The sequence below is a fragment of the Triturus cristatus genome, chromosome 5_1 (genome assembly GCF_964204655.1).
Source record: "Triturus cristatus chromosome 5_1, aTriCri1.1, whole genome shotgun sequence".
In the NCBI taxonomy this organism is placed as follows: Eukaryota; Metazoa; Chordata; class Amphibia; order Caudata; family Salamandridae; genus Triturus; species Triturus cristatus.
This window is the reverse complement of record NC_140587.1, coordinates 126,778,629-126,797,176: the sequence shown is the minus strand read 5'-3', so window position 1 is coordinate 126,797,176 and position 18,548 is coordinate 126,778,629. Positions and strand designations below refer to the sequence as shown.

General features: G+C 43.4%; 1 protein-coding gene across 5 annotated transcripts in view; it reads right to left on the bottom strand.

The window, feature by feature from the left end:
* The window catches only part of OPLAH (5-oxoprolinase, ATP-hydrolysing), a 443,349-nt gene that overhangs the window by 78,717 nt on the left and 346,084 nt on the right, over nucleotides 1-18,548 (bottom strand). For all 5 annotated transcript variants that reach the window (XM_085604553.1, XM_085604550.1, XM_085604552.1 and 2 more), the window contains exons 19-24: nucleotides 17,426-17,600; nucleotides 16,691-16,875; nucleotides 14,076-14,222; nucleotides 10,487-10,621; nucleotides 10,231-10,380; nucleotides 8,593-8,750 (exon numbers count right to left, since the gene is read on the bottom strand). In XM_085604553.1, coding sequence (XP_085460679.1) covers nucleotides 8,593-8,750; nucleotides 10,231-10,380; nucleotides 10,487-10,621; nucleotides 14,076-14,222; nucleotides 16,691-16,875; nucleotides 17,426-17,600 — 950 coding nt within the window. The remainder of the gene's footprint in view (nucleotides 1-8,592; nucleotides 8,751-10,230; nucleotides 10,381-10,486; nucleotides 10,622-14,075; nucleotides 14,223-16,690; nucleotides 16,876-17,425; nucleotides 17,601-18,548) is intronic.

Genomic DNA, 18,548 nt, shown 5'->3' with positions numbered 1-18,548 from the left:
ATAGGAGTGGCCTGAAGTAATCTTAGTATGTTGGATCGATTCAGTACATAGTGCCTCCCTTTCGAAGGATAGTATGGGTATGGGGCCAGCTTGGCCGGTTGCTCCTCTCCTGGGCACCTTTTGGTATGACCTTCATTATTAGGGTGAGCTAGGGGATAGTGATTATTGATCACTGGTCTAATCGATTCGCACACTAGCGATGATCTCTGCGGGTCTCCACTTTCTGTCGCAGAAGGGAAAACTTCTTGTGGGTCTGAAGTCACCACCCATCCTAGAAGTTGCTGCACCCTTTGTGGTTGAGTTGAGGGCTCTAAATTTCGAAGTGGGAGGCTTTGATCGGTGATGGAGCCTAGGTCTTTCTTGGTTGTGGAATGCACTAATATCTCAGTGCGTTCGGATAAGGGTGCCGGCCGTTGTCCTACTTCTGGATCTTTTGATGTATTACCATTGTTCCTGGGCGGGGGTTCCTTCTGGTTTTGCTGTGATTGAGGGTGGGTACCCTGGCAGGTATGTTCCTGATGTAATGGACTGTGATGTTATGCTTTGTACCATGGCGGGGGCTGTATTTGGGTTAGGTAGTATAATTGACAAAGCCAAGGGTGCCTGGGGTAAGAGAGCAGGTAGTTGTGCAGATTGTAATGGATTCTTCAAATTGCCACAACCTTTAAACAGTGGATATACTTTAGGCGAGTTACCTAATTTTATTAGCTTGAGTGGAGGCTGGTTTGAGAGACGATCTCTTACTGCTTTGTTCCTGGCCTTCTTTTGTCTTTTTTTTTGCTCTTTTAGATAGAGCAATGGGCCATTTGTTGTCATTAGTTGGAGATTTTCTATGTTGGTAACCTGGCGATTGTTTATCCTTCGCTTCCGGGCCCAATTCGTGCTCTGTGGGGGGCGAATCAGCGACCTGGTTGTGATTTACTTCCAAGGTGCGTGATGGAAATTTTGCGAGGTCTTGCTTTGGTAGCATCGCAACCGGTAGTGAGGTTTCCCCATCAGCTGACTCCAGTATGGTAGTCTCTCTTTCCATGTTGCAGCCAGATTCTTTGTCTGTTGGTTTCTGGTCAAGCCTGCTATGGCTACTACTTAGTTGTTGCAGTAGAGCCGACTTTATATCCGTTAACATTAGGTTCAAAGTATCTGGCAGGGAGCATAAATTTTCCGCAATCAAATGGCATGAACAAGAAGCACAAGGAGGTTCCTTGCCTGCGGCTTTTTTTTGCTTCTCTTGCAGGGCGCTGATTTTTTCCTCGATCTTTAGTATTGAGATGGCCAGGGTTTGAATTAGGTCTAGTTGCAACTCCAATTTATCGGACTGGCATGTCAGGGCCCTAACTGTGTTTACCAGTGTTTCATTTATAGTAGCCAGTAGAGATTCTTGTTCCATGTTGTTTGTAATATTTTTAGAAGCAGATAATATTAGGCTTTCCATAATGTTCGAGCTTAGCGTGGAGCTGCACACCACTCGAGGTTGGAGCTCATGCTGCTCGAGTGCTTGCCCGGACTCTGTAGATTTTATTGTATATTTGCCCATGGTTCGAGAGAGGACCCCGGGCGAGTCCAGGCCGGTGTAAGGTCCCCTTTGGCCGCCTTTAAAAATGTCATAGGCTGCTTGATCAGTAGGCCAAAGGCTGAAGCCTGCGATTGCCTGTTGTCCTGTAACTCCTGCGCCTATTTCCATGGAGCTGTGAATCTGTGCAGCCGTAGTTATACAATTTAGTTTAGAATGGGTAATGCTTTCTCCGGACTATCCTTGAGTGTTGGGAGGCAAATCCCCTTTTTGGCTCCTGTGTCTTTCTCCGTCGTGCTGGTTGTTAGGTCAATGTCCGCCAGCAGGCTGTCCGAGGGGCTTCCAGAGGAAATGTCAATAAATGTGGTTGCGCCTGGTTGTGCTTACTATTTGTTGTGGGAGACAGAGTTATAAGAGATATTATACCCACAGGGTGGGCCGGAGTAGCTGCTGGGCCCCCGTTGGGTTCTTTTTCATTAATTATGTCTGAGGTATCCGTGATGACCACTTGGGCTGACTGAGTAATATGAGGGGACTTTTTAAGAAAAAGTCCGTTATTGAGGTTTTTTTTCATTTCTGAGGGGCTTCCGCTACTAGTATAGCTGGCCCTTTTACTATCCATGCGTGCCTTTACGAATAATGAATATTTGAGTTTTAATGGAATTACGCCATCTCAGTCTTTGGTGGATTTGGTAGCTACTGTGGTCTCCAAGGGTGGTTGGTTTGTCTGATTGGGACTAACGCTGGATACTCCACCGAGGGAGAGGGATGCGCATGATCCATCTTGAGCTGTCATCAGCACTTCCGCTACTTTAGATGTTTCTTGTGTTGACCTCTGTGTCTTAGATTTTTGGTCCTTCCATTTTTCGAGGGCATTAGCTCGCCGTTGGTGGAATGCTCTGTGAGACGACTTCCATCCTTGGAGAAAAGGAACTGCCCTCCTTGATGCCTCGTAGTTGGGCCCTTGGCTGCTCTGTGGAGATAGCGATTTCTCCGAGTGGGCTGGGCCTCAGGCCGGGCCTCGGTGAAGGCATTAGAGCTGCCTGATTTGGGCTGATTGGCCCTGTTTAATCACACGCTGAGCGGCTGTGCTCCCCTCCAGATGAGCTTCAGTAGTTTTCCAGTCGACAATTTCCAGGGCAGGCTGAGAAGTCAGAGTGGAGGGCCAATCTTGATTGTAGCCTGTTTGTAATAGTGCCTCTGCTGATACTCCTTTGCCTCTCTCTACTCCTTCGCTGGGCAGTCTGTGGGGGCTAGTTATTGATTGAAGGGGGGCTATCAATGTGGTACTATGGCAAGTAGCAAGGTGGCAAGTCAACAGATCGGGGCAAGTCAAAGCAATGCCCAGGGAGTAGCCCAGGTAAATGACCGACCCAGTTTAGGCAAAAGAAATGGTCAGCCCAGTTCTATCAATACCACTGAGGTGCTCCAACAAATGGACCTCCCAGCAGTTGCCAGCGATGTCGTGTTACCTTATCGCGGTGGGCCGCCGTAATCCTCCGAAATCCTCGAGGTGGCTGGTGGCGTCAGCAAATGATCGTTGGCAAGTGACGAATAGGCTGGTGAGGCTGGTGGGGCTGCCGGGGAGCCCGGAGCCTGCCTTGTGCTCTACCCGCTCTGCTCGCTTGGGCTGCGGTCAAGTTGAGTCTTCCGCAGTTGCGGCAGTCACAGCACAGCTTGCAGCTCACCCAACCGGGTAACCAAGTAGCCGAGTAACCGGGAAACTCCTGCGGGAAACTCCTACGGCCGCCGCTGCTGGTGGACTGCTGCACGCCTGCACGCCTGCAAGCTGCTCGGGCGCGGACGAAAACTCGGAGTGGAGCTGGATGTCCCACTATGCTGCAGAATCCGTATAAGAGTGTATTGGAAATTGGAAATAAGTTTGAAGTGTTGGCAGCCAATTAGAGCCAAGCTCGTGCTCGGAGGGTTAGGCTCCGCCCAGCTATCAAAACTTTTTATTTTTTGAATATCTCAGGAACTACTAAATGGACTTACACCATTTAACAAAAAGGTCTCTTTCTGAACCAAGGGCTACCTTTTTGCCAAATTTGGTGTAATTCCGTTCAGCAGATCGGGCTGTAACCGTGTCTAAAGTTTCCTATAGAAAATAACATGGAGAAAACACGTTTTGGGACCCCCCTTTTTTCTCGGCCCTCGCTTGACGAATCACCCCGAAACTTTCAAGACATGAGCTGACCGGAGCGCCCCACGAGTTTTGAAAATTTCGCAAAGATTCGTCATCCAGTGCCAAAGTAATTGGGAAAAGAAAAAATGATTTTCCTATGGAAACTAGGTCCTAACTATAACTATCGACCGCCAGGAGACAATATATATATGTGCCGGTCAGGCATGTGCAAATGCGCACATGTAAACGCTGGCTCCCTCCAAATAAATTGTCCTGTGGACCCGTTGCTGTGGAGTGCTTCCTTGAGCATTGGACAACTTTGTAAAGGGTTTGTACGCGGCACGTCCAAGCCGCAAAGGATTGCACCGCTTTCAAATTCACAATGTGTTTGTCGGGACCGACATTGGTTCGAGTCCCGATGCAGCTCAGCAGCGGACATTGAAAGGGCCAGCAGAAACATGCCTGTGGCCCACTGGAGGGCAAAAAGTAATGCTTTAAATTTTGTATTTGTAGCGGAACCTACTGAAAGGGAAAAGTATGCTGCGGAAAGAAACTACAAGTTTCAGCATGCAAAGCGGTTTTGTAACACTCACCTGAGAGCCATTACCAATGATAAGAAGCCCACTGGAGGGCAGGAAACAATAAGCATGCTGTTTTGAAGTGAAAGCACAGAAAAAGCAGTTCAACTGCAGAGCCCGCCTATGATTAAGGAGCTTGAGGGCTCCGAAACCGGTCAGGCATGAGCAAATGCAGGCATGTAAATGCAGGCTCCCTCCAAATAAATTGTCCTGTGGACCCATTGCTGTGGAGTGCGTACTTGAGCATTGGACAACTTTGTAAAGGGTTTGTACGCGGCACGTCCAAGCCGCGAAGGATTGCACCGCTTTCAATTTTACAATGTGTCGGTCGGGACCGACATCGGTTCGAGTCCCGTTGCAGCTCAGCAGCGGACATTGAAAGGGCCAGCGGAGACATGCCTGTGGCCCACTGGAGGGCAAAAACGTATTGCTTTAAATTTTGTATTTGTAACGGAACCTACTGAAAGGGAAAAGTATGCTGCGGAAAGAAACTACAAGTTTCAGCTGCGGAAAGAAACTACAAGTTTCAGCATGCAAAGTGGTTTTGTAACACTCAGCTGAGAGCCTTTAACGATGATAAAAATCCCACTGGAGGGCAGGAAACAATAAGCATGCTGTCTTGAAGTGCAAGCCACAGAGAAAGCCGTTCAACTGCAGAGCATGCCTATGATTAAGGAGCTTGGGGGCTCCGAAACCGGTCAGGCATGAGCAAATGCGGGCATGTAAACGCTGGTTCCCTCCAAATAAATTGTCCTGTGAACCCGTTGATGTGGAGTGAGTCCTTGAGCATTGGACAACTTTGTAAAAGGAGATATATATATATATATATATATATATAAAATCTATCTCCAACACACAAGTTGTCCCCTTAACAGAATCCTCACACCTCACACAGGAAGGTAAGTATTCAGCGTTTATTGGTAGCAGCCGCAGTTTTCAAAGGCAATTCCCATCGTTTCACAAAGCCCAACGCATTTCGTGCTCCTCTTCGCACTTCATCTGGGGCTAAAGTTCAAGCAAACGCCAAACAGTCCACAGCACTTTACATACATGTGACACTCTCCTAAGTGGGCGTGGCAGCAGAACTGCCTGATGGTATTCGTAGTGCTGTGCAATAGTCTCTTGTGAGTTGATTGCACGCTGCCAAAATTGAATGCAATATTAAACCTCCGTGGGTCGGTGAAAAGTCTCGCAACATTGAAAACTGCACCGTAGAACTCCCACCATGCAATTCCTGCCCATAAATGCTTGCGTCAATTGGCGCCTGCATAGGTCCGCTAGAACGCGGAGGGGCTTCTTGTCACGGCAGGACGGGCCGTTAACACATCCAACACACAAGTTGTGCCCTTAACAGAAGTCTCACACAAGAAAGTAAGTATTCAGCGTTTATCGGTAGCACCTGCAGTTTTCAAAGGCAATTCCCATCATTTCACAAAGCCCAACGTGTTTCGTGCTCCTCTTCGCACTTCATCTGGGGCTAAAGTTCAAGCAAACGCCAAACAGTCCACAGCACTTTGGAGGAGTATCACCATCACCACTACCAAAGGCCCAGGACCTGGGGGCACCACTTGAGTGGTTAGGATTCACTCCAGCAGAGGCCAGGTGCAGGGTTCAAGGCCTCAAAGCTTGTTATGTTCCTTCATAATATGAGGGAGAAGGCACTCCCAGGTAGGATTTCAACAGAGAATGAGATAAGACCTTTGAGTTATCAGGATACCTCTTCCGTCAACCCATCAGTGCCTACCGAGGCATGCCACCTCTCTTAGTACTCAAATATTACATCCCACACACCAGATTTCCTTCAAGCTGTATAAACTGAGACTCTTCCTACGAGTGCTGGAGTGTCTGTGGCCTCCATGCACATAAGGAAGGTCTTGTCACATACAGAACCAGTTGCACTCACCTTTCAAAGATAACTATGAACTAATTCACTGGGGATAAATCACAGCTCTTTGGCATCTCTTCTGCTGTTACAGAACTGATGTATAATGCTCAAAAATGTTTCTATATGAACTCCACTGTTAAGAGTCTCTGGCGCAGATCTGTGCACCGTCCTCGCGTGACAGAGAGAAAATCATTCCAAACCAAAAGATGTCCATTTGGAGTGAAGGAACTATGAGAGAAAAACGTAATAATTAAAGTGCCTAGCGTCAATACAATTTGTGTTTGTTATTAATAGTTGTTTTGTTATTATTCTTACCATTACTAATAGTACTATAAATGTCATGACATATTTATATCATAAAATATTATTAAAATAAGTATGAATACTTTTATTATTAGTTATATTACCATTATCGTCGTTGATAACATTCTCTTTTTAATTGTTGATATTATCATTGTTACTATTACTACTACTGCTACTACTATTACTATTTACTACTACAACTAATGCTCAAGAAGAACCTAGTGCCATACCATAGTTCCTATATCATTATCGCAATGACCTACTTCTGCTATTATTATTACTACCTCTACTACTAGTACTTCTACTACTAACTACTACAACTAATGCTCAAGAAGTACCTAGTGCCATACCCTAGTCGCCTATATTATTATCACCATGACCTACTTCCGTTATTATTACTACTACTACTAATACTGCTTACTACTACTACTACTACTGCTAGTAGTAGTAATAGTACTGCTAATACTTTAACTGATGATCAAGAAGAACCAAGTGTCATACCCCAGGTCCTATATTATTATCACCATGACCTACATCTGATAATAGTTTACTAATAGTACTGCTACTACTACTACCACTAGTAGTACTACTACCAGTAGTATTATTACTGCTATCACAACTAATGCTCAAGAAGAATCTAGTGTCATACCATAGTTCCTATATCATTATCACATGACCTACTTCTGCTATTATTACTACCTCTACTACTAGTACTGCTACCACTAGTAGTAGTACTGCTTCTACTTACTACTACAACTATTGCTCAAGAAGTACCTAGTGCCATACCATAGTCGCCTATATTATCACCATGACCTACTTCAGTTATTATTACTACTACTACTAGTAGTACTGCTTACTACTACTACTACTAGTAGTAGTACTGCTACTACTTCAACTAATGATCAAGAAGAACCTAGGGCCATACTCCAGTTCCTATATTATCACCATGACCTACGTCTGCTAATATTTTACTACTAGTACTGCTGCTACTACTACCACTAGTAGTACTACTACTAGTATTATTAGTACTGCTACTACTTACTACCACAACTAATGCTCAAGAAGAACCTAGTGCCATACCCTTGTTCCTATATTATTATCACCATGACCTACTTCTGCTATTATTACTACAACTACCACTAAGACTGATACTACTACTAGTAGTAGTAGTACTACCATTACTATTACTACTGCTAATACTACTAGTATTAGTACTGTTACTACTACTACTTACTATCACAGCTAATGCTCAAGAAGACCCTTAGTGCCATATCCCATTTGAATGCTTTGGATAAGTGAATTCAGAGAACTCACTACACTTTAAAAGTTTGTGAACTAGACCTTGAGTACACACATTTTGAAATCTTATGCATTGCATAAGTACCTACAAAAAAACAATTCATAAACAGAAAGGGAACAAAAGCAACGAAACAGTAAATGAAACAATTATTCTTCAGGCTTCTGTATTGAAGATGTATGTTTCTTTATGTATGTAGAGAACAAAATACAACGGCACAGCCAACGCGTTTCACCATCAACAGTGCTTCATCAAGGCATAAATAAGTCACATTCAATATACTTTATTTTTATATGCAAAGCTGTCATTCAAAAGGTACCAATGACATATAACTAATCATGCCTTATAATCAGCGAAGTCACATCTACCATCCAGACGTGATGCACACGTGGCACAGTGCTAAATTACCGAGACACTATGGCAGTTCCACACAAGAATAGGGACCAATCTGTTCAATCACATGGACCCAAAATCCCAAAGATTACAGGGATATGGTTTGAAACCCAGGCCGTGTTCGGCCAGAATGCATGTCTCTGTCTCTCTGTTTATGAATTGTTTATCGTAGGGCATGGCCTATGAGCAGCGGACCACTGAGGTGGGCAACATTGTTAATTACGATTCGATTGTACTTTGATGTGACGCATAGGGTGGTGCAGATTTAAATTCCCTTGGCTGCTTTAGTTAATTTGATTACTGTATATGTACCTATATAGATTACTCAAAATAGCTGCAGTACGAGCAGGAGGGCAGTGTGTTTATCAGTGCTGGGAGGGTAAGTGGCAGACAGAAACCCAAGTACACCTCAGTTTATATGTTCAATATTTATGATTTTCAAAAAAGCTTGTTCTCAAGTCCTAGTCCTGTTCTTTCTCAAGCGAACAGTTTCAAGCCTACCGTTTCTCAAGTATCTCGGGATCCGTGATGCGAGTGTTGGTCATGTGAGTGTGGATGCCGCTACGTCCATGCCAGCGTGGCCCTGCTCCGGCACCGCCAGCCACCGTCTCATAGTAACCAACCTTTGCATTGCCAAAGGTGATGTTGTTCATACAGCCCTGCAATGAAAACACAGGAGGCCAGTGGGGGTCATTGGCAATCTGCAGAGCTGTCAAAGATGAATGAATAAGGAGGACCACACCAATGAGAAGACTGTGCATGGCGAATACCACTTATGTAGCGCAGCATCTGTACCAGCGGGTGAAGAAGACCAGACTGACTGAGCACATGCAAAATTATGGGTTTCTCTGGTTGGAAAGACAGTGACCTATTTCTGATGCTGTACAAGTGAAGACCTCTACTATGTGTGAGGAATTAGACCACCTGCATGAGGTTGAGGGTACCCAGCGGACTAAAAATATGTCTGCTTTTCCACCCTGGGGACATTCAAGCTATAGGCAATTGTCAAGATTAGGGATGGAGCAATCCTAGTTCTGTTTCACAATGTTTGACCATTTAGGATTAAACAGTAACAATTCACAATTAGACAAATTGGTAAAGATAATAGTTACATAAATCTCAACAATCCTTACAGAGCATAGGTATCTGCTTCTCTTTCCTGTCGTAATGTTTGTACCAATGCTGTGTCATGATGCTTACGGTAACCGTTGACAACAGATTCATGCCCTTTATAAGATATTTATGTGGCGTATGGCTTAATATACTCTGATTCCTTAAAGGAGCCATCCGTGAATGAACAGGTGTCATCAGACAAAGCACAATTCTAGCATGCCTTTTGTTGGGATTACTGACAAGACAGGACTGGGTAACAACTGCTGTTTTATTCTTCACATTGGACGTGGATGGGTCCTTTTAACAACAAAAAAATATATTTTGCTAACATCATATCATCTGTGTTTAAAGAAGGTTTTAAATACAAAACAGTGTTCTGAGCTAAAGAATAGCCTTTTGGAAGGCCCTATAGATATTGCCTTGAAGGAAGTGTCATAGAACACCTGAGAAATAAAAATAAAAACAACCTGTAAGTTCCATAGAAACAACAAAAAGACTGCCCTCACCAGCACCAACCTTGCTCATACCATAGTCCTAATGGTGGTCAATGACTCACCTCATTTTCATACTGATACCATCAGTAACTGTAAGTAGGTTCAACAACTGTATTTGAAAATGTAATCTATGGCCAAGTCCACCGTACACCTAAAAGAGCTTCGGGTGATGGGCACCCTTTACTCTTCAATATTATGAGAGTTCCTGCTTGATATGTTACCTGCTTTCCCCAGGAGCTCCCATATATTTTTCTTTTGAAGATTTTCTAAAATGTTAGCTGGTACTGAAGTCAAGATTTCTTCAAATTAGTTTTCAAGCTGTACTCATGTTTGAATAGTCACATACAGAACATATACATTAGAACAAACCCAATTCCCCACACACCGCTACATGCAAATCTGCAACAGTCGATAAGTCACACCTACTAACCTCACCAAAGCTGGCTTCCACCATCAACACAAGTCAATGAAGCTAGGAGATAAAACGAGTGTGAAGGAATAAATATTTCCCAAACCCTCCAACCAGTTTTACCTGTGACGCAGCACAGACACCGAAGGCTCTGAAGATGACGTCCACAATTCTCTGTGATGTCAGCACATTGCCCCCGACCACTGCTGCTTCCGGAGATGGGTCTAGGATGGAGCCCTTGGGAATGATCACTCTCACAGGTACAAGGCACCCCTGCAAAGAGTGAGACATGAAGTCAGTCATAATGACAACCTAGTTCACAGCTCTGCTAGGGGACCTAGCAGCTGTCTTGTGCAGGAAGTGGGGATCTGGTGCTCACCTGGTTGAGGGGGATATCCTGGCCCACCATGCAGCGCAAGCAGTAGATGAGGGCAGACAGTGTGATGGCGCGTGGGGCGTTGCAGTTACCATAGACTTCGTGACCAGATCCGCTGAAGTCAAACACAGCACTTCCCTGAAATGCAATAGAACACATCATAAGATTTAATATATAATGATTTTGGCGCAAAACTTGGACTTCACTGAGAGTTAGACAGACTTGAAAATCTTCTAATTTCTGGAGGAAGCTCTAAATAGGGAGTAGAAATCACCGGCTGAATTTTCTCCACCACAGGGACATCAATGTGAAGGAAATGTAGCCAGTGGATGCAATTCATATTTTGGGGCATCCTTACAAAGGCATTTTGTAGTACCTAAAGTAGTCCTCTTGAAGTATTTTTTACATACTGTTACATGCCATTGAGAAATCTAAAATTATAGTAAAATGAAATTATTCAGGGGATATTAATATACAGTTAGTACAAACGGAAAGGGCGGGTGTCCTATAAGCACTTTTACTTATAGGGAATTGGACTTTTTGGGGACAATTGAGGCACATTCACAAATGCAGGTAAGAGTACGTAAATGAATACTACAGGAGAACTACTTCTTGTACTCATAAATCCTTTTGAGGGTCAGCCCCTTTGAGTTTCCTCCACAGATAGAGATTTTCAGTTCCCGCCAAACCTTAAATGAAGCCCTTAGTCCTATAATTTCACATTTGAAAAGCGGAGCATAATTATTTAGCAGTCACTTGTCACAATTACAAATGCATTAGCTTTATTTACTGTGTCACAACCCATCTATCAGCACTTTTGTAGGCCCACGCAATCTAGTTTTCACAAATATTCTGAAGTCCTTGGGCAAAGTAATTTTTGTAAAGTAAAAGTGCACATTTCTACTTTCACAGTCATCCACACACCCAATTAGATTATTTAAATCTATTATTTGCTACAAAATGTTTGGATGTGGGTAGTCATGAAGGCTGCTTTTTTAGATGAGGTTTTTGATGAAGTCTTCATGGATTAAGGTAATCTTGTCTGTTGTTATATGGCTTCTGAAAGGTTTGTGGCATGAAGATGCGGAGTCAGTTATTTTCAGAAAAAGGTCTTTAAATAAACTAGATGGCGCAATTGGACAAATCATCATTAGGGTTACCTAGCACAAATACAGGCCACTTGGTGTGAACCTGTGGTCATGTACAAACCGAAGAGCCTGCAAACACTGTACACAAACTTGTCAATTCTACAAGGGCCTGCTTTAGTAGCAAACATAAATGAGGCAACAGGTAGCTCAATCCTGCAACTGGACCAAAGGCACTTTGAGCTGCTGTGGGAAAAGATGGGTAAACTGTGGACACACAGAAGAAAGTGTTTAATGGAAAATCCAGCTTCAGTGTATACAAATTCATCCACTCCACTATCAAGTATTATATCTTAATGAAACAGCTGCGTCATTGATAAATTGAGAACACTCCTTTGGCTGGTGTTGCTACTTTTATTTAAACCTTGCAGGGAGCAAATTGATCACAAACTTCTGCTCTTGAGTGTGTTAAGAAAGAAAATTGATGCTTTTGAAGGAAAATGGACTGGCTACACTATGAAAGTTGGTGCAGTGGAAAAACCTCCCTAGACTGCATACAAAAATACAATCACGAAGTGTGCAAGGCATTCAAGAAACTCCAAGAATAAGAAGAAAATCATGATAACTGCCTGCATAGATCAAACCTTAGGTTGGTGGGTCTCCCTAACAGCAGAGGCAGAGAGTACACTGAGAAAAATTCTGAATGCACTAAGTCGAAAATCCTAACTTAGCTAAGAAATCCAGCATCGAATAACTGATTAAGCTCACTGGATGAGCCTTCTAATAGAAACTGAAGCTGGGGGTCAGTCCTTGAACCATTGTAATATTTTACAAAAAAGTATGATGACTTCATTTATATCACAGAAGATCAGGGGAACAGGCAACATAAACAATGCAAATGGTTATCACAAGAAGTTCTTCTGATCTTTCTTAGGAAACTGATCAAAGACAAAGGATGATGTGTCAATTGACCCCTAAGATCAGAAAAAACTGAATCCAGGCTCCAATCAATCAAATATCAAAGATGTGTGAGCTGTAGGAACGAGATGCGTTATGGCCAGTCCACTAATGACTTAAAAGAAAGAGAACCAGAAATAAAAGGAGAGGGCTGGAGAAAGGAAGAAAGCAATAGCATTGATGGTGGGCAGCACGATTTGTAACAAAATAAGCTACTGGTATTCCGCGTGCATCTGAATTTGGAAGGTTACGTTTTTTTACTTCTTCCCGTCTAGACCATTCCTGCAAACCTGCTAGCTGTTCTTCTCACTAAATGGACCTAAGCACATTTGCCTGTGATTCTGTAAGTGAGGAGGAGGGAGACCATCTGCCTCCCGAAGCTGTGGATGTCCTCTAGAAGTGAATGAGTAATGCTCAAGGACTGAGATTAGCTTGGATGGGGTATGTTGAATGAGATGGCCTGCATGGCTCAGGAGAAGGGGGAAGGGGGCTTGGTATTGGGAGAAGGTAGTGAACTTAAAATGGAATGGCACAATGCATGTTGTAGAGATAGAATGTCAAGGGATAAGTGATGGCATTGATTATTGGTTCTTTCAATGGTAGGAATGTCACATCTGCACTGTAAGACTTGGCATTAGCCTCTAAACCTTGGCATGTATTGGGGAATTTTAGTGTGCTCTTTGTGGTTGTATGTCACAATACGGAGGCAATAATACAGACCTGTACACACATTGAATCCACAATCTTGGTTAACAACATAACCCCAAAGTATGCATATAAAGGAAGCTTTAGAATTAATATTCTGAATCCACATCCAGTTACCTTGCTTGTGCAATGATAGTAAACATTGTGGAGTCGTTAGTGCAGGTTGATATTACAACCAGGAAATTATGACTCGTCCTCGCCTCCTTATAAGCACAGCCTTTGCAGAGACCCTGAATAGACTTGGGCTGACGAACACTCAAATAAAAAGATTTACAGTTGTTTAAGATTGGGAAGCAGATCTGGCTATTTGCACTTTTTGGTGAATCCTTTGAGATTAGAGCTGGTCCTGGAGGGCAGTGTAGACCTTAAAAAAAAGTTACCTAACATCATTGACCACTGCTAGTCACTTCTCTGCCCCATCCAGTTCCTCCATCATCTATTTAGATTGTCCATCATTTGCATTTGCTCATGTATTTTGTCTCAGTTGCTTACTATGAGCATAGTGCACAGACTGACAGAGCAGAGAAGTGCATCTGGCAGCCATGCACTTAAAGTGAATGACACACTACGCTTAAGAGCCTGCCTCCCCCGCAGGACATTGCAATAAATAAATAAATAGATAAAATCATTGTTCTCTGGGGCTGTGCCCTGCTCCACAGGCGACGGCGTAAACAACACTTGTATGGTCAGAAGCCTGGTCTGAATGTTTAAAATCGCAGAAAATAGAACAACAAAGGTTGACACAAACCATTGAAATCCAAGGAGTTTGTGGTGCCCCTGTTGTATTTGGCAAGTAAGTAAGGCACTCTGTCCCTGGTGCGTAGCTGCACCAGGACCATGCTCACCTCTTCCTTGTTAATCTGCACCTTCAGTCTGATTGGTGAGCCATCATCCATGTGATCTTCGGCCTCCACCTGCAGGGTGCCGGTCTGCTGCTGCCATTGTGTAGCAAACTGTCTCAGCATGTCGCGGACCGCGACCTCTGCATTGGCCTGCAGGCGAGAGAAGCAGCATCCTCAGGGAGAGACATCCATTTTTAAATGCACCTACCTGCATGGTGCCTCAAACTCACAACTGCATACAAGTAGTACTTTCTCAAGATACCTTATAGTATTTTCACTACAGGTCTTATGGATAATATTAACATATAACAGTAGCAAATGTAAATGAGGCAGAGAGAAATATTTGGTAGCTAAAATTATTTGTTATGTATCAGAAAATGTCAGAGTTAGGGCTGATGTGAACTCTGTTGGGTTTGTGTGTTTATTTACATTTTAGGTCTGGCTAGAGACAGAGATTCTTGCAGAACTAATGCACTTACAATTATTCAGAACGTCTCAGTGAAGCATATTAGCATTTTGACCGGTCAATTAAACTGTGTTTTTCTTACTGGTGTGATTGCATGTTGCAGTGTGGACATCTGGCACACTTTGGTCCCAGAGTGCCTTAGTGGCTGCTCTCTACAGATCAGACTAGGCCAGGGACCCTGTGCATTTGCAACATGAGGAACCTTCTTCATTGTATGGGGGAAGGAATTTGCAAATAGATAGAGGTGAGATGCACACCTCTGTACTCCTTTTATTCTACTTGTATTCCTTGTTTTATGTACTCTCCAGTTTGAACTTTATTGGCGTGCTCGCTTGCTCCGCCCACTTGTGCTGCAATCAAGTAAGAACACGAGGGCACCACATTCCGATTCCCATCAAACTGCACAGCCAATCTCAAAACGAGTCCAATTAATTAAATTCATAATAAACTCTTCAATTATTCCACAATTTAATCCAATATTATTCATCCTTTTTCTCCCTGTAAAAGCGTCACAAGAAACTTAAACTGGCGCTCCCCACCCAAGTGGCTACGTAATACAAGTACTCTAAACGAGGGAATATACAAGACATTAAGTTTCTTACACAGTGCTTTGCATGCTATAGGACCTTCTCTAACCACTCTCGGAGGGGAGTGGGACCCCTGTAACACCCAACAGAAAGTCTGGCTTATCTCTGACAAAGGCGGCTGGGGTTGTGGTTAGTTAATAGGGATGTTTGCTAGTGAGGAGGGAAAATACTCAGTAATTGATCTGATCATATTTGAGATTGGGCTAAGAGATTGTCTTCGTCTACCATAAGCGTGAAGCTATGCTTCAGATTGTGCCCAGCCGTGTTTGAGTTGTTACTTGGGTCTCATCCCTGGCAGCCATGTTCACCACCAGATCTACTCCTTGTTTATTCTTGGAATCCATTTGTTAACCCCTTCAGTGCCACGCCCTTTCCCCCTCCTGTGCCGGGCGTTGCACTAGTGGGTGGGGTTCATGACGAGATAGTCTCGTCATGAGCACAGCGCAACCGTGCTCCATGACGAGACTATCTCGTCATGGGCACTGAAGAGGTTAAAAGCAATATCCAATGAGCCACGGCTTGAAGGCGTGGAGCCAGCTCAAGCATCTCACACCTGGAATGGGGTGTCATGGCTTTAATGGACAAATCCAATTACATCACATCAGCCTCCGACCCAATGCACTCACCAGATCTATGATACCTGGATCTCAGTGCATGGATAGTCCTCTGTGAGTATCACTGCCACAGCCTCTTCTCTTCCGTCTGCCTGAATGATTTTATAACTTTGAAGAAGCGATGCATGCGTTGTGATGCATAAACAGAAAAGGCAAAAGCCTACATTAGAGAATACCACTGGGTCAGGGGCAGTCACTCCATAATAGTGGAGGAGACCGCTAGGTGACAAAAAGCTTTTATGGATCATTAATACCTGGAAGATTTGACAAGCGCTGAGAGGATTGTGCAATCTCATTAAGGTTTATAGGGTTGTATAGGGTAGTACCCAAATGTGGGCTTTCAGTTCAGATTTCCATAGGAGATTTTTTCTGAGTGGTAACTGAAAAGAAACGCTGGATAATTTTCGATCAAATTTGGAATACCCTGCCTTTTGGGTGATTCTTGTGTGATTTATGATAAATCTCTATCTAGTGGATTATGAAATATTACCATTAGGATTTTCTTATGGTACTTGCATAGTTTGGTCTGTTAACCCCTCACAATGTGAAATCTGAATGGAAAATCAAATCTTGTATTGTAAAAATTGCATTTCAACACCATTTTGCAGATCGCAAACCTGCAGCATAGCTCGCTGGGTTTCACTTACAAGTCACAACTTGTTTTCTACTTTTAAGTCAGGCAGACTGACTTGCAAGTCAAGCAAAACACAATCAAGGGTCTCATGAGGGTATTAATAATCCACTCTTCATCCTGGGCCAAAGGCTTGGTGCACACGCCCATTACCTGCATTTGTTTTCTGAGACGCAGGCCTTGTGTTTCATTGTCCTGATATAATTCTCTTGATACATCATTAAGGCCTGGAAGTGTAGAACTAATCCGTTTCTTGAATGTGACTTGTGCAGGTAAAGAGATGAAGCTGGGTGTCCCCCTTTGCAGTCTAATCTTCTTACCTGAATATAAGTCATGTACGCTTGCACCACATCCAATCCATAAACGTCAATCAGCTCGTTCACCAGCTGGATGCCCTTCTGATTGGCTGCTACTTGTGCCCGCAGATCAGACAGGTTGTCATGGAGATTGCGGGTGCCACTGCTTCCTGGTATACGGCCGGGGGACATCAAAGCTTCTGTCACAGCTAATAGAGGTGAAGAAATGTAAACAGAGAATGGTGAGCAGCCAGCAAGAGAGATATACATTGATGTACATACAGGAAGATGTTAGATCATTCAGAGAGTTGGTGAATCTCCTAGGTTTGACAATCCCAACTGGCAATATGGTATTTCCAGAGTGGGAGCTTTTATACCAGCAACCATAGATTGAATTTGCATACAAAGCATCAATGCTACTCAGTGTTTTCATTCTCAACAGTAACAATATCTTGAACAGGAAAATGTGTGCATTCTTGTTCTTAGATGACTATGCAAAGAAAAATGGAGGAGTTCAACAGTTGTGAGTGTCAGAAGCATCAATAAGTGAAGGAAGTTTAAGGGCCTTCGAAAGAGGTGAGGGACATGAAAACACCTTGCTGGCAATCCTGGAACCCCATTGTCCTGAAAAACAAAGGACCACTCTTTTTTTGAAAGTATACATAAGGATAAAAAGTTAAGTTTCACAACTTTCTGTTGAAAACTTCTCATGATAAAGATGATGCTCTCTATGTGAAAACACAAGATAGAACAGCTTACCTTCTTCCTGGAAGATGCCATCCTTCACCAGCTTGAAGGACATGAAGACAGCGCCCTCCTCCTTCAGGGATTTTGAGTGTGGGGGCATTGATCCAGGAGTTATGCCTCCAATATCAGCATGGTGTCCACGGCTAGCCACAAAGAACACTGGCCTCGGCACTTCTTTACGAAATACCTGCCCCAAAAAAGAAGTGTCAGACAACACAGGTACTTGAGAAGTGCACAGTCCACAAGGCTGTATCAGATGTGGTGATGGGTAGAACCAGTCATGACAAACGGTTCCGTGTGATTTTGTTTTTGGAAGCCACATGCCAATATGAAACATGTCCGCCGAGTTTTATGACTGCAAATAATGGTATGAAGGACAAAAGCATTAAGTCCATAAGCTGCAAAATTCTGAAAATGATCGAAAAGGGTCAGAATCTTACTAATACATGGGCAAGAGAGGAGAGGAAGGTGGAAAGAATACAGATGTGACAGGAATCAGAGGTGGCCATGTTGTAGACCGGGAGATGGTTTGGGCAAATTATTGAGGGCATTGAGCAGATGTCAACCCCTCACGGGCTTCTTTGATTGAATCTAATTGGGACACACTATTGGGTATTATTCTGTCTCCTAATGGTGGTAACGTGACTAAAGGAATGTTATCTAAATTAAGGGTGTAGGAGTATTTGGGAGGAAAATCTGCAGGAGGTTTCCCAGCTTATTTGGTTGCATTTATGGCTGTTAAGATATCTGTGTCGATCTTCCGTTTAAGATCTAGTAAGGACTGGTACTCTAACAGTCTGAATTGCAGCCTTTGCCTCTAGTTCAGCTGCACAGTTCCCTTCAGCATGAATACCAGCATGCTGATGACCCAAAGTATGCCTCACGTGGAACAATGGAAGCTTGTCTTGTAAGACAGACACCTTTCCCCAAAGCTGTTTATTCTTTAAAGGTTTTCGCTTTGAATCCTTGAATGTATTCAACCGACAATGATGCAAATCAACATTGTAACCTTGCACACAGAAGGATGAGTCGGACACAATAAGTGTGTAAACTGACGAGTCAGACTTTTGTAATGCAAGTAGCAGGGCATGTAATTCTGCATGTTGTGCAGTACTGTCACCTAAGATTTTCATGT